General features: G+C 44.0%; 1 protein-coding gene across 1 annotated transcript in view; it reads left to right on the plus strand.

Annotated features, from left to right (window-relative positions):
- LOC121276315 (calcium-binding mitochondrial carrier protein Aralar2-like) overlaps positions 1-15,538 on the plus strand; it is a 280,042-nt gene extending 264,504 nt beyond the window's left edge. The window contains exon 17 of the mRNA XM_041184583.1: positions 15,379-15,538. Coding sequence (XP_041040517.1) covers positions 15,379-15,538 — 160 coding nt within the window. The remainder of the gene's footprint in view (positions 1-15,378) is intronic.
- Positions 15,539-15,810: the final 272 nt, after the last annotated feature.

A 15,810-nucleotide genomic window follows, 5' to 3' on the forward strand; every position in this document is an offset into this window, starting at 1 on the left:
ATAGGGGGGGTGAAGGGAAGATGTGTTTGGTGGTGGCATCATGCTGGAATTGGCAGAAATGGCGGAGGATGATCCTTTGAATGCGGAGGCTGGTGGGGTGATAAGTGAGGACAAGGGGGGACCCTATCATGTTTCTGGGAGGGAGGAGAAGGCGTGAGGGCAGATGCACGGGAGATGGGCCGGACACGGTTGAGGGCCCTGTCAACGACCGTGGGTGGAAAACCTCGGTTAAGGAAGAAGGAGGACATGTCAGAGGAACTGTTTTTGAAGGTAGCATCATCGGAACAGATGCGACGGAGGCGAAGGAACTGAGAGAATGGGATGGAGTCCTTACAGGAAGCGGGGTGAGAGGAGCTGTAGTCGAGGTAGCTGTGGGAGTCGGTGGGTTTGTAATGGTTATTGGTGGACAGTCTATCACCAGAGATTGAGACAGAGAGGTCAAGGAAGGGAAGGGAAGTGTCAGAGATGGACCACATGAAAATGATGGAGGGGTGGAGATTGGAAGCAAAATTAATAAATTTTTCCAAGTCCCGACGAGAGCATGAAGCGGCACCGAAGTAATCATCGATGTACCGGAGAAAGAGTTGTGGAAGGGGGCCGGAGTAGGACTGGAACAAGGAATGTTCCACATACCCCATAAAGAGACAGGCATAGCTGGGGCCCATGCGGGTACCCATAGCCACACCTTTTATTTGGAGGAAGTGAGAGGAGTTGAAGGAGAAATTGTTCAGCGTGAGAACAAGTTCAGCCAGACGGAGGAGAGTAGTGGTGGATGGGGATTGTTCGGGCCTCTGTTCGAGGAAGAAGCTAAGGGTCCTCAGACCATCCTGGTGGTGGATGGAGGGATTGTAGAGGGGTGTAGAGGGATTGGACGTCCATGGTGAAGAGGAAGCGGTTGGGGCCAGGGAACTGGAAATTGTTGATGTGACATAAGGTGTCAGAGGAATCACGGATGTAGGTGGGAAGGAACTGGACAAGGGGAGAGAGAAGGGAGTCAAGATAACGAGAAATGAGTTCTGTGGGGCAGGAGCAAGCTGAGACGATCGGTCTACCAGGGCAGTTCTGTTTGTGGATTTTGGGTAGGAGATAGAAGCGGGCCGTCCGAGGTTGGGCAACTGTCAGGTTGGAAGCTGTGGGAGGGAGATCCCCAGAGGAGATGAGGTCAGTGACAGTCTTGGAAACAATGGCTTGATGTTCATTGGTGGGGTCATGGTCCAGGGAGAGGTAGGAGGAAGTGTCTGCGAGTTGACGCTCAGCCTCCGCGAGGTAGAGGTCAGTGCACCAGACAACAACAGCACCACCCTTGTCAGCGGGTTTGATGACAATGTCAGGGTTGGACCTGAGAGAATGGAGTGCAGTAAGTTCAGAGAGAGACAGGTTAGAATGGGTGAGAGGAGCAGAGAAATTGAGACGACTAATGTCGCACCGACAGTTCTCAATGAAAAGATCAAGAGAAGGTAAGAATCCAGAGGGAGGTGTCCAGGTGGAGGGAGAATATTGGAGATGGGTAAAAGGATCCGTTAAACTGGGAGAGGACTCCTGCCCAAAGAAGTGAGCCCGGAGACGAAGACGGCGGGAGAAGAGTTCAGCATCATGCCGAGCCCGAAATTCATTGAGGTGAGAGCGTAAGGGTATGAAACTAAGTCCTTTGCTGAGCACTGAACGTTCAGCATCGGAGAGGGGAAGGTCAGGGGGTATAGTGAATACACGGCTGGGGTTGGGATTGGAAGATGGGGTGGGGACAGAGGGACGGGCAGGGGTGGAGGGTCCTAGATGGGTGTTGGTGTCGATGAGTTGTTGGAGCTTGCGTTCCTTAGCACTTGAGAGAAAGAGAAAAAGTTTCTTGTTGAGGCGTCGGATGAGCTGAAGAATAAAATGAAACTGGGGGCACGCGCAGCTTTGAAAAAGGGTACGGCAGTGCTGCTGGAGGGAGAGGTCGAGTGTGTTCATATGGCGGCGCATGGCACTGAGTGTGGATTTCAGAATGTGATGGGAACAGCAGTCCGAGAAAGGTTTTATGTCCCGGAGATACCTGTAATCCTGGGTGGGTTCGAAACATGAGGGGTGGAATTTCAGTTGAAATCCACGTGGGGTAAGTCGGAGACGGAGACAGTCACTGAGAAAGGAGATATGGCTGTGAAAGCTGGTTTTAGTAAACACCTTGTCAAACACCAGGAGGGAAATGGAAAGCAATGAAGGTGAGCAAGGCAAAAGAGTGGAACGGAAATCTTGTCGCAGAAAAGAACAGAACTTCTTCAAGGAGGTAGGCATTTCTTGAAGAGCAGTGGCAGTCAATTAAACACAGAGACAGTCACTGAGAAAGGAGATATGGCTGAAGCCCAACGCAAACTGGAGGAACAACACCTCATCTTCCGACTAGGCACTTTACAGCCTTCCAGACTGAATATTGAATTCAACAACTTTAGGTCGTGAGCTCCCTCCCCCATCCCCACCCCCTTTCTGTTTCCCCCTTCCTTTTTTTTTCCAATAAATTATATAGATTTTTCTTTTCCCACCTATTTCCATTATTTTTAAATATTTTAAAATCTTTTATGCTCTCCCCACCCCCACTAGAGCTATTCCTTGAGTGCCCTACCATCCATTCTTAATTAGCACATTCGTTTAGATAATATCACCAACTTTAACACCTATGTGTTCTTTTGTTCTATTGTTGTTGACATCTTTTGATGATCTGCTTCTATCACTGCTTGTTTGTCCCTACAACCACACCCCCCCCTCCACTTCTCTCTCTCTCTCTCTCCGCCCCCCCACACACCTTAAACCAGCTTATATTTCAACTCTTTCTTGGACTCGAACTCAAGTTCTGTCGAAGGGTCATGAGGACTCGAAATGTCAACTCTTTTCTTCTCCGCCGATGCTGCCAGACCTGCTGAGTTTTTCCAGGTAATTCTGTTTTTGTTTTGGATTTCCAGCATCCACAGTTTTTTTGTTTTTATCCCTGTGTTTAATTGACTGCCACTGCTCTTCAAGAAATGCCTACCTCCTTGAAGAAGTTCTGTTCTTTTCTGCGACAAGATTTCCGTTCCACTCTTTTGCCTTGCTCACCTTCATTGCTTTCCATTTCCCTCCTGGTGTTTGACAAGGTGTTTACTAAAACCAGCTTTCACAGCCATATCTCCTTTCTCAGTGACTGTCTCCGTCTCCGACTTACCCCACGTGGATTTCAACTGAAATTCCACCCCTCATGTTTCGAACCCACCCAGGATTACAGGTATCTCCGGGACATAAAACCTTTCTCGGACTGCTGTTCCCATCACATTCTGAAATCCACACTCAGTGCCATGCGCCGCCATATGAACACACTCGACCTCTCCCTCCAGCAGCACTGCCGTACCCTTTTTCAAAGCTGCGCGTGCCCCCAGTTTCATTTTATTCTTCGGCTCATCCGACGCCTCAACAAGAAACTTTTTCTCTTTCTCTCAAGTGCTAAGGAACGCAAGCTCCAACAACTCATCGACACCAACACCCATCTAGGAAACTCCACCCCTGCCCGTCCCTCCGTCCCCACCCCATCTTCCAATCCCAACCCTAGCCATGTACTCTCTATACCCCCTGACCTTCCCCTCTCCGATGCTGAACGTTCAGTGCTCAGCAAAGGACTTAGTTTCATACCCTTACGCTCTCACCTCAATGAATTTCGGGCTCGGCATGATGCTGAACTCTTCTTCCGCCGTCTTCGTCTCCGGGCTCACTTCTTTAGGCAGGAGTCCTCTCCCAGTTCAACGGATCCTTTTACCCATCTCCAATATTCTCCCTCCACCTGGACCCCTCCCTCTGGATTCTTACCTTCTCTTGATCTTTTCATTGAGAACTGTCGGTGCGACATTAGTTGTCTCAATTTCTCTGCTCCTCTCACCCACTCTAACCTGTCTCTCTCTGAACTTACTGCACTTCATTCTCTCAGGTCCAACCCTGACATTGTCATCAAACCCGCTGACAAGGGTGGTGCTGTTGTTGTCTGGCGCACAGACCTCTACCTCGCGGAGGCTGAGCGTCAACTCGCAGACACTTCCTCCTACCTCTCCCTGGACCATGACCCCACCACTGAACATCAAGCCATTGTTTCCAGGACTGTCACTGACCTCATCTCCTCTGGGGATCTTCCTCCCACAGCTTCCAACCTGATAGTCGCCCAACCTCGGACGGCCCGCTTCTATCTCCTACCCAAAATCCACAAACAGAACTGCCCCGGTAGACCGATCGTCTCAGCTTGCTCCTGCCCCACAGAACTCATTTCTCGTTATCTTGACTCCCTTCTCTCTCCCCTTGTCCAGTCCCTTCCCACCTACATCCGTGATTCCTCTGACACCTTACGTCACATCAACAATTTCCAGTTCCCTGGCCCCAACCGCTTCCTCTTCACCATGGATGACCATCCCCCACCAGGATGGAAGCGGGCCCTTAGCTTCTTCCTCGAACAGAGGCCCGAACAATCCCCATCCACCTCTACTCTCCTCCGTCTGGCTGAACCTGTTCTCACGCTGAACAATTTCTCCTTCAACTCCTCTCACTTCCTCCAAATAAAAGGTGTGGCTATGGGTACCCGCAAGGGCCCCAGCTATGCCTGTATCTTTATGGGGTAGGTGGAACATTCCTTGTTCCAGTCCTACTCCGGCCCCCTTCCACAACTCTTTCTCCGGTACATCGATGATTACTTCGGTGCCGCTTCATGCTCTCGTCGGGACTTGGAAAAATTTATTAATTTTGCTTCCAATCTCCACCCCTCCATCATTTTCACGTGGTCCATTTCTGACACTTCCCTTCCCTTCCTTGACCTCTCTGTCTCAATCTCTGGTGATAGACTGTCCACCAATAACCATTACAAACCCACCGACTCCCACAGCTACCTCGACTACAGCTCCTCACACCCCGCTTCCTGTAAGGACTCCATCCCATTCTCTCAGTTCCTTCGCCTCCGTCGCATCTGTTCCGATGATGCTACCTTCAAAAACAGTTCCTCTGACATGTCCTCCTTCTTCCTTAACTGAGGTTTTCCACCCACGGTCGTTGACAGGGCCCTCAACCGTGTCCGGCCCATTTCCCGTGCATCCGCCCTCACGCCTTCTCCTCCCTCCCAGAAACATGATAGGGTCCCCCCTTGTCCTCACTTATCACCCCACCAGCCTCCGCATTCAAAGGATCATCCTCCGCCATTTCTGCCAATTCCAGCATGATGCCACCACCAAACACATCTTCCCTTCACCCCCCCTATCGGCATTCCGTAGGGATCCCTCCCTCCAGGACACCCTGGTCCACTCCTCCATCACCCCCTACTCCTCAACCCCCTCCTATGGCACCACCCCATGCCCACGCAAAAGATGCAACACCTGCCCCTTCACTTCCTCTCTCCTCATCGTCCAAGGGCCCAAAAACTCCTTTCAAGTGAAGCAGCATTTCACTTGCATTTCCCCAACTTAGTCTACTGCATTCGCTGCTCCCAATGTGGTCTCCTCTACATTGGAGAGACCAAACGTAAATTGGGCGACCACTTTGCAGAACACCTGCGGTCTGTCCGCAAGAATGACCCAAACCTCCCTGTCGCTTGCCATTTTAACACTCCACCCTGCTCTCTTGCCCACATGTCTGTCCTTGACTTGCTACATTGTTCCAGTGAAGCCCAACGCAAACTGGAGGAACAACACCTCATCTTCCGACTAGGCACTTTACAGCCTTCCAGACTGAATATTGAATTCAACAACTTTAGGTCGTGAGCTCCCTCCCCCACCCCCACCCCCACCCCCTTTCTGTTTCCCCCTTCCTTTTTTTTCCAATAAATTATATAGATTTTTCTTTTCCCACCCATTTCCATTATTTTTAAATATTTTAAAATCTTTTATGCTCTCCCCACCCCCACTAGAGCTATTCCTTGAGTGCCCTACCATCCATTCTTAATTAGCACATTCGTTTAGATAATATCACCAACTTTAACACCTATGTGTTCTTTTGTTCTATTGTTGTTGACATCTTTTGATGATCTGCTTCTATCACTGCTTGTTTGTCCCTACAACCACACCCCCCCTCCACTTCTCTCTCTCTCTCTCTCTCTCTCTCTCCGCCCCCCCACACACCTTAAAACAGCTTATATTTCAACTCTTTCTTGAACTCGAACTCAAGTTCTGTCGAAGGGTCATGAGGACTCGAAACGTCAACTCTTTTCTTCTCCGCCGATGCTGCCAGACCTGCTGAGTTTTTCCAGGTAATTCTGTTTTTGTTTTGGATTTCCAGCATCCGCAGTTTTTTTGTTTTTATCCTAGAACAATATGTTGTGGATCCAACCAGGGATCAGGCTTTTTTGGATCTGGTAATGAGGCAGGTTTAATAAATGATCTCAGATGAAAAGATGCCCTAGGAAACAGTGACCATAATATAATAGAATTTAGCATTCAGTTTGAGTGAGAAACTTGGGTCAGAAACAACTGTGCTAAACTTAAATATGGGTAATTACAAAGGAATGAGGACAGAGTTGGCAGGAGTGGACTGGGATAGGGCCTTAGCAGAAAAAACGTTTGATGAACAAAGGCAGACGTTTAAGAAAATAGTTCATGACTCACAACAAGGATATATCCCAGTGAGGAAGAAGGATTCAAGAAAAGGAATAAACTAACCATGGTTAGCCATGGAAGTTAAGGATAATATCAAATTGAAAGAAAAGACATACAATGTGGCAAAGATTAGAGATAAGCCAGAGCATTGGGAAAGTTTTAAAAACCAACAAAAGATAACCAAAAAATAATAAAGAGGGAGAAAATAAACTTTGAGGGTAAACTAGCAATATAAAAACGGACAGTTAAAGCTTCTTTAAATATATAAAAAGGAAGAGAGAGACCAAAGTGAACATAGGCCCTTAAAGAATGAGGATGGAGAAATAATAATGGGGAACCAGGAAATGGCAGAGGAGTTGAATAAATGCTTTGCATCAATCTTCACAGTAGAAGACACTAATAGCATTCCAATACTAAATAATCAAGGGGCAAAAGAGGGGGAGGAAATAAATACAATAACTATCACTATAGAAAAAGTACTAGGGAAACTAATGGAGGTAAAGGCCGATAAGTCAGTGGACCTGATGGGTTGCATCCTAGGATATTAAATAAAGTAGCTGCAGAAATAGTGGATGTACCGGTAGTAATCTTCCAAGAATCCTTAGACTCTGAAAAAGTCCTAGAGGATTTGAAAACTGTGAACATAACACTCTTATTCAAAACGCGAGGCAGACAAAAAAAACAGGTAACAATTAGCTTAACATCTGTTATTGGGAAAATGTTAGAGTATATTGTAAAGGTTGTAATAGCAGAGCATTTAGAATTAAATAATCTAATCAAGTAGAGTCAGCATGGCTTCATGAAGGGAAAATCATGCCTGACAACTTTATTGGAATTCTTTGAGGAGGTAACAAGCAGGATAGATAAAGGGGAACCAGTAGATGTAATATATTTGGATTTCCAAAAGGCATTCAGTAAGGTACCGCACATAAGGCTACCCAATAAGACAAGAGCCCATGGTGTTGGGGGTTGTATATTAGCATGGATAGAGGATTAGCTAACTAATAGAAGACAGAGAGTTAGGATAAGGGTGGCATTTTCAGGATGGCAACCTGTAACTAGTGGAGTGCCACAGGGATCAGTGCTGTGGCCTCAATTATTTACAATATATATTAACGACTTAGATGAGGGAAGTGAAAATACTGTTGCCAAATTTGCGGACGATCCAAAAATAGGTGAGAAGGCAAGTGGTAAGGATGACACAAGGAGTTCTACAGAGGGATATATACATGTTAAGTGAGTGGACAAAAAAGAGGCAGATGGAAGATAATGTGGGAAAATGTGAGATTATGCACTTTGGCAGGAAGAAAAGAGGAGCTTAGTATTATTTAAATGGAGAAAGACTGCAGCAAGAGGAATTTGGAAGTCCTTGTGCATGAATCCCAAAAAGCTAACATACAAGTTCAATAGGTAATAGGAAAGGCAAATGGAATGTTGGCCTTTATTTCAAAGGGAATGGAGTATAAAAATAGGGAAGACTTGCTAAAATTGTACAAGGCACTAGTTAGACTACACCTAGAATACTGCGAACAGTTCTGGTCTCTTTATCTAGGGAAAGATATACTGGCATTGGAGGCAGTCCAGAGAAGGTTCACTAGGTTGATCCCGGGTATGGAGGGATTTTCTTATGAGGAGATGTTGAGTAAGTTGGACCTGTACTCATTGGAGTTTAGAAGAATGAGAGGAGACCTTATTTAAACATACAAGATTCTTAGGGGGCTTGACAGGGTACATGCTGAGAGGTAGTTTATCCTTGTGGGAGAGTCTAGGACCAGAGGGCATAGTCTCAGAGCAAGGGGTCGCCCATTTAAAACAGAGATGAGGAAGAATTTCTTCTCTTTGAAGGTAGTTAATCTGTGGAATTCTTTACTGCAGAGGGCTGGAGAACCTGGGTTGTTAAGTATATTCAAGGCAGAGATAGACAGTTTTTTAATCAGTAAGGGAGTCAAGAGTTATGGGGAAAAGGCAGGAAAGTGGAGTTGAGAATTATCAGATCAACCATGATCTCGTTGAATGGCGGAGCAAACTTGATGAGCCGAAAGGCCTACTTCTGCTCCTACGTCTTATGATCTTAAGCTCACTGAATAACTAGAAATATTAAGATAAAAGCAAAATACTGCGGATGCTCGAAATCTGAAACAAAAACAAAAATTGCTGGAAAAATTTAGCAAGTCTGACAGTATCTGTGGAGAGGAAGACGGAGTTAACGTTTCGAAACATTAGCTCTGTCTTCCTCTCCACAGATGCTGTCAGGCTTGCTGAGCTTTTCCAGCAAATTTTGTTTTTGAACTAGAAATATTAATCAGGAAGCCTTTGAAAAATGATTTGTTGGGCTATAGTCAGTGAGTGTAGACCCACTTTTTATTTTTGGATGATATAGCGTGAATGAGGATTGAATGGTGTGTTATGCTTAACTTTCATCAATATATCTATCACATGCATTTACGCACTGCATAGACTTCACAAAATTACAGAATATCATTATGATATGTGTGCTTTGCCCAAAGATAGGTCTTTGGCTCATTGTCTGTGATGCTTCATCCTGAACTTCTTCTCTTGGCAGTCTTTGTCAGTGGTGGTTTGCCATTGCCTTCTATTCTCAGGGGCAGGGCAAGGAGGTGGGTCCCAAGTCTACCTCACCTGGAACAGAAATCGAATCTGTGCTGTTGACGTTATTCTGGACCACGCGCTTACCACATAACCAACTGAGCCAGCCAGCCCCCAATATCATTATACACTATGCATAATTTTCAAATATGTGCAGTCTTGATTGCCAACATATATGATGCTTAGACCTCAATTACATATTTTCTATATTTTTATCAGATAAAATTCTCTCCATCCACTTAAATATTATTAATGTAGGCTGGTCAGAAATCCTCAAACCCTCTATCAAATTAATAGCTTGTGGTCTATGAAATAATGGGCCTTAACTTCTGAGGCATGGCAATCACAGTAGGATTGCCACTCCACTCCTTTTTTACTTATACTGGAATGTAGCTGCACCTTTTTTTGCCTGACTGGCCAACTTGGGCTGGGTGAGAATAGTGCACTGCAGCAGGTTCCCCAGGCCTCCAGTCTAGGCAGCAGAGTTAGAGGAAAGGAAGCCACGCCCACATTTTTAAAGTACTAGCTTTTACAGGTGGTCAGTGAAGGGGGCTGGGGGGGGAAGGATGGGTTGAATGGGTCGGCTGGTCAGTGGGGTGGGTAGGATGAGTCAGGGGTTGGGTGGTCAGTGGAGGGGATAGGATAGGTTGGGTGGTCAGTTTGGGGGGTCAGGTTGTTGGTTGGGGAGTAGTTGGGGGATTGGGAGATAGTGGAGGCTGGTGGGTAGTTGGGGGGGGTCGTGAGGGTAGTCGGGTGGGGGGGGTGGGTCCAAAGCATAGTCAGGGAGTGGGAAAGGTAGTCAGGAGGTCCTGTGGGGGGTTCAGGGGTGTCAGTACTATAGCTACCCAGGAGTTAGAAGTGTTTTTAATTCTTCTAACATTTCCTGGGTAACAACTATTCTGGCAAGACAGTCGGAACCATCCAAAGTCTCCGATTTAAATCAGTTGGTTCCAAGTGCCAGGTAATTGCTCATTAGAAGTTTGAACTTCCTGGGCAATTCTTGTGCCGTCCTTGCATGGGACTTCTTGGGAGGGGGTGGGTCCCTCAGCACATCTCCTGGGGTACCTCCTGAGTATGGCCCTTTGGAGATCGGAAGTTATACATCCTAGAACTAACAAGGGAGCAAAGGGAGCATGCCATATTAGATTTCGTAATGAGCAATGACCCAGATTTAATTAACAGCCTAAATGGTGCATTAACATTTATCAATTCGTGATTAAAGTATGATCAAGCTTTTGAAAAGGAGAAATGCAAAACAACTGCTTACGATTCTAGATTTAGGTAAATCTAACTAAATTTAATGACTTCAATGCTATGAGATGAAACTGTCTACAGTAAACTGTGTAAGTCTGTTAATGGGTAAAACAAAGGAGGATCAGTGGGTGGCGTTCAAAAAAAATAATTTAACGTGATATAAAACCTGATTCTTCCCCTAAAAGTCAAGAACTCTGCTTGCTTAAAAAAAAAACATGGATAATTAAAGAGGTACGAGACAACATCGAACCAGCTAAAAAGCATACTTAAGTACAAAAAACAGGCACAGATCCTGGCAAATGGGAGAGATACAAAGAACATCGAAGGGTAAAAAAACACATAGAGCCACAAAAGGGGAGTATGGAAAGAAACTTGCAAGGAATATAAACACAAAATATTGTTATAATTATGTTAGGAAAAAGAGATGATTAAGTGCAATGTGGGGCTCCTCCAAAACTGATAAGTGATATCAGCAATGAAAATGAGGAAATGGCAGACATGTTGGGCATGATTTTAATTCATTCAAAACCCATCCACTTGCACAGAGTTAAAATTGGGCCCATTGAATAGTTAATTTGCGTTCGTATTTACAATAGTGGAAAAAGATTGTATGCCAGACATCCCAAGGAAAGAAATACTGAATGAGGGACCGGGACTCAAGTAACAGTAATGAGGAAAATAATGGCACTAAAAAATGACAAATCCTGAGATGGCTTCCATTTCAGAGTTTTTCAGGAAGTAGCTGTTAATGTTGCAGATGCCCTATCATCTTCCAAATTTCTCTTGATTCAGGGACAATTCCTTTAGATTGGAAAATTATGCATGTCACATCAATATTTAAGAAAGGTGAGACTGGGAAACCAGGGAATTATAGGCCAGTTAGCTAAAATCTGTTGTCAGGAAATTATTCAAGCCTATAATTAAAGAGAGTGACTGAACACCTTGAAAATCTTTAGCTGATGAGAGAGATCCAGCATGGGTAAGCAATGCCTACAAACTGGATTGAATGTTTTGAAAAGATGACTATAATAGTGGAGAGGGGAATCACTGTGAATGTTGTTCAGATGGACACAAGGCATTTGATAAAATCTCTCATAAGAGACTGTTAGCTAAACTTGAAGCTCATGGAATTGAAGACAAATTATTGACCTGGTTAGGAATTAGGCTGAGCGACAAGAGACGGAGAGTAAGGATAGTGGTGTCCAACAAGGATCTTTAATAGGGCCTCAGCTATCCACTTTATTTATTAGCAATTTAGATGATAGAATAGAAAGCCACATATACACATTTGCTGCTAACACAAAGGCACAAACTTCCAGTCTCTGGATCATTGGAGACCAGACGTACGACCATCACAGAAATCTGTGGAAGGAGGTGTTGCTTGTTAAGTTGCTACAGTGCAAAATGTAGATGGTACACACTGCTGCCGCTGTGCATCGGTGGTGGAGGGAGTGAATGTTCAATGTGGTGGCTTGTTGCCAGTTAAGTGGGCTGCTTTGTCGTGGATGGTATCGAGCTTCTTAAGTGTTGTTGGAGCTGCACTCATCCAGGCAAGTGGAGGGTATTCCATCACACTCCTGACTTGTGCCTCGTAGATGGTGGATAGGCTTTGGGGAGTCAAAAGGTGAGTTAATCTCTGCTGAATTCCCAGCCTCTGACATGCTCTTGTTGCCACAGTATTTATCTGGCTGGTCCGGTTCAGTTTCTAGACAATGGTAACTCCCAGGACATTGATAGCGGGGGGGATTCAGCAATGGTAATGCTGCTGATTGTCAAAGGGAGATGCTTAGATGCTCCCTTGTTGGAGATTGTGTGGGGCGAATGTTACTTGCCACACATGCAAGCATCAAACATGATACTAGACAATTTACTTACCAACTGTATGGAGTTGAACTCAAAGAGAACAGGCTGAACAGATTCCATTCCTGTTGTTTCTACTTCAGTTGCTAGAGTAGAGATAGTGAACTTGAAAAGATGTTCAGTGCTTTCCCCTTTTGGAAAAGCTGACAGTAACCAAAATGCATATCCATTCTGTAGGAATTGGCGCTCTGTGTTATTCTAGTAATTTACTATCATTTTTACATTAAATCATTAAAAAATCAGTTCAAAGATGCTTATACAGTGTTAGATTTACATAACCAATCAAATAGTCTTAAGTGAAAAATATACAGTAGTATGATCTGGATATTTTGACCCAAAGGAGATGTTCTCCATTAACACATTAGTGGCTGAATTTTGCCCTCGTCGGGCGGGCTCAATGGGAATTTCAAGTTAATTAGGTCATTAATGGCCTTAATAGACCTTTCAGTTATCGGCGGACGCGCAGCTGACTGTGGCGCATGCCCGCTGAACGAAATGTTGCACGAGGGTGCGATGACGTCGGGACGCACACCCGACATCATCGTGCATCATATTACGTTCCAGCATGTTGGGCGTGTTCCTGCATGCTGAACGTAAAATTCTGGCCTAGGTAATTTCAGGGCAAAAGTAGTGACCTGAACTTGTTCACCAACAATCTAAAGCTAAAGGTGTGAAGTTGTTTTATGATGACCCTAATCAAAATAAACCTGCATTTAAGTAAACATATGGGCAGGATTTTCGGGTCATCAGGCAGGCGCAGTAAGCAGGCCTGGGAGTGGACGGGAAACAGGCCACTGCCGCGATCGGCCCCCAACCGCAATTTCACGCTGGCTAGCCAATTATACCTCTGCCACACTATGTTAACTCCACCTTATTACAATTACACAGCTCTTTCTTGAGGCTTTTCCTTGCCTGGTTGATGCTGAAAGAAAAGATATTTTTATTAAGAGCTCCCATCTCACTGAAGAGGATTCAAGCCAATCAACATTCAACAATCTGCTCTGAAATCTCTGATCATATTTTGACAGCTATGACAAATTTTACCACAGCAGCTGAGATAATCCACAATATTCTAAAACAGCCAACAACATTCTAAATAAAACAACTCATAACACCCTAAAAAAAGTCATTATACCTTATCCCCCCAGTGTTAACAGATTCTTTAAAAAATTCTAGGATCCAGATCTGGATCTGCATCTTGCCCAAACACTAATCAGTTCTTTCTTGGGCCATACCCCTTCTGTGAACCAAGTTTTGTTGCAATCTGACTATTAGTTATTGAGATATATTGATTACAGTCAAACAGACTAACAAATAGGCTAAAACATTATCTCTGTCCCCATCTTCAGTGATGGAGGTCATCAGACCCAAAGCCTACCTGACGCTAAAAACATTTAGTGCCCAAATCATGCCATAATTTGAGTACTCTGTTCACTTTTGGTCATCAAGACATGAGAGAAACAGTCAAATCAAGAGGGTAGTTAAGACAGGCCACAGATCTTCAGCATCAAAGAATTGAGTAACAAGAAAGGACTGGAGAAACTGGGCTTCTTTTAGTCTTCCGAGAGGAAAACTTGGAAGGAAAATTATAGAATTATACCAGATATTTTGTGGCAATGCTGAGGTTAATCTGAAGCACTTTGAGATACCAGGATAGTAAAGCAATGGATGTGGATTCAAATTGGTGAAAAGAAAGTTTAGGACAGATCCCAGGAAAAGCAACTTTGCACAAAGAATGATCAACACATGGAATGGTTCTCAGGATAAGTTAGTGGATATGAATGGATTTATTCAGATGACAGCTAGAATGTATTCGGGAGGTGGGAGCAAATTATTTGAATGGATCACCTGGCTGCCATGTATGAACATACAAACAGAGATACAAATTAGGAGCAGGAGTAGCCCATTCAGCTTCTCAAGCCTTTTCTGCCATTCAATAAGATAATGGCTGATCTGATTGTAACCTCAACTCCACATTCCTGCCTACCCCCGAAAACCTTTCACCCCCTTGCCTATCAAGAATCTATCTAGCTCTTCTGTAAAAACGTTCAAAGACTTTCTTTCAATGCCTTTTGAGGAAGAGAGTTCCAAAGACTCACAATCCTCAGCTCAGAGAAAAAAAATTCTCCTCATCTTTGTCATTAAATAAGTGATCCCCTATTTTTAAACAGTGACCCCTAGTTATGGATTCTCCCACCAGAGGAAACATCCTGTCTACATCCACCTTGTCAAGATCCCTCAGGATCCCTCAAGTTGCCTCTTACTCTTCTAAACGCCAGTGGATACAAGCCTAACCTGTTAAATCTTTCCTCATAAGACAACCCTCCCATTCCTGATATTAGTCTAGTAAACCTTCTATGAGCTACTTCTAATGCATTCACATTCTTTGTTAAATAAGGAGAGCAATACTGTACACAGTACTCTAGATGTGATCTCACCAGTGCCCTGTACAACTGAAGCACAACCTCCCTAGTTTTGATTTCAATTCCCTCGCAATAAAAAATAACATTCTATTAGCTTTCCTAATTACTTGCTATACCTGCATCCTAGCCATTTGTGATTCATGCATTGCAACACCCAGATCCCTGTGAATCTCAGAGCTCTACAACCTCTCATCATTTAGATAATATGATTTTTTTTTATTCTTCCTGCCAAAATGGACAATTTCATCTTTGCCAGGTCTTTGCCCATTCACTTAACCTATCAATGTCCCTTTATAGCCTCCTTATGGCTCTTTCACAATTTATTTTCCTACCTATCTTTGTGTCATCAGCAAATTAGTTGACATTCTAGCACATAGAGAAATCTAGTCCCACTTCACAATTGGCTTAGAACTACTGTGTTCTCAGCGAGCAAGTTTGCCTTTGTTCATCTGTATCCTCCCACCCCAATTAGCCCCCCAGAGAACAGAAAATTTTGCTTATATGTTAATGCAGGACTTTGTGGCTTCACAAATTTGTTTTTTGTACTTGGGGTAAAGAAAAGGTTAGCACTGCTCTTAAAACCATGATTTGCTTTGGAATTAATAGTATACTTTCACCTTAATATATTTTGTCTTTTATTTCACCTTTCTTCCTGTCCCTAATAATAACAGAAAATCTGGAATGGATTCACCACCACAATATAGATTTAGCCTATCTGGTCGTAATCGAGACTATATCGGTGGCTACAAGTTAGTCATTTCTACTTTTTCTGGAGTTGAACGCAAATTTGGACTTTATCTACCACGATTTTCATCATCCAATCCACCATGATCCTGTGATTCTAAAGCCAAGGCATGAATGTAAAGGCTTTCTGTGGCTATAGGTTATGAAGGAGTGAGTCAACACATTTCACTTTACAGCTATTTGACAGCTGTCAACATGCAAGATGGTTTTACTTGTGCAATTTGATGCAAAAATAGTTAATTGGTACATAATGCATAATTACATGAATTGTTTCTGTTTTGTGATTTATTAAAAAAAGTTTACTTTTACCTCTTGATGTTTTATGTATATTAATGTAAATAGTGACCTGTTTGAAAGGA

Source organism: Carcharodon carcharias, chromosome 3 (assembly GCF_017639515.1).
Source record: "Carcharodon carcharias isolate sCarCar2 chromosome 3, sCarCar2.pri, whole genome shotgun sequence".
Taxonomy (NCBI): domain Eukaryota; kingdom Metazoa; phylum Chordata; class Chondrichthyes; order Lamniformes; family Lamnidae; genus Carcharodon; species Carcharodon carcharias.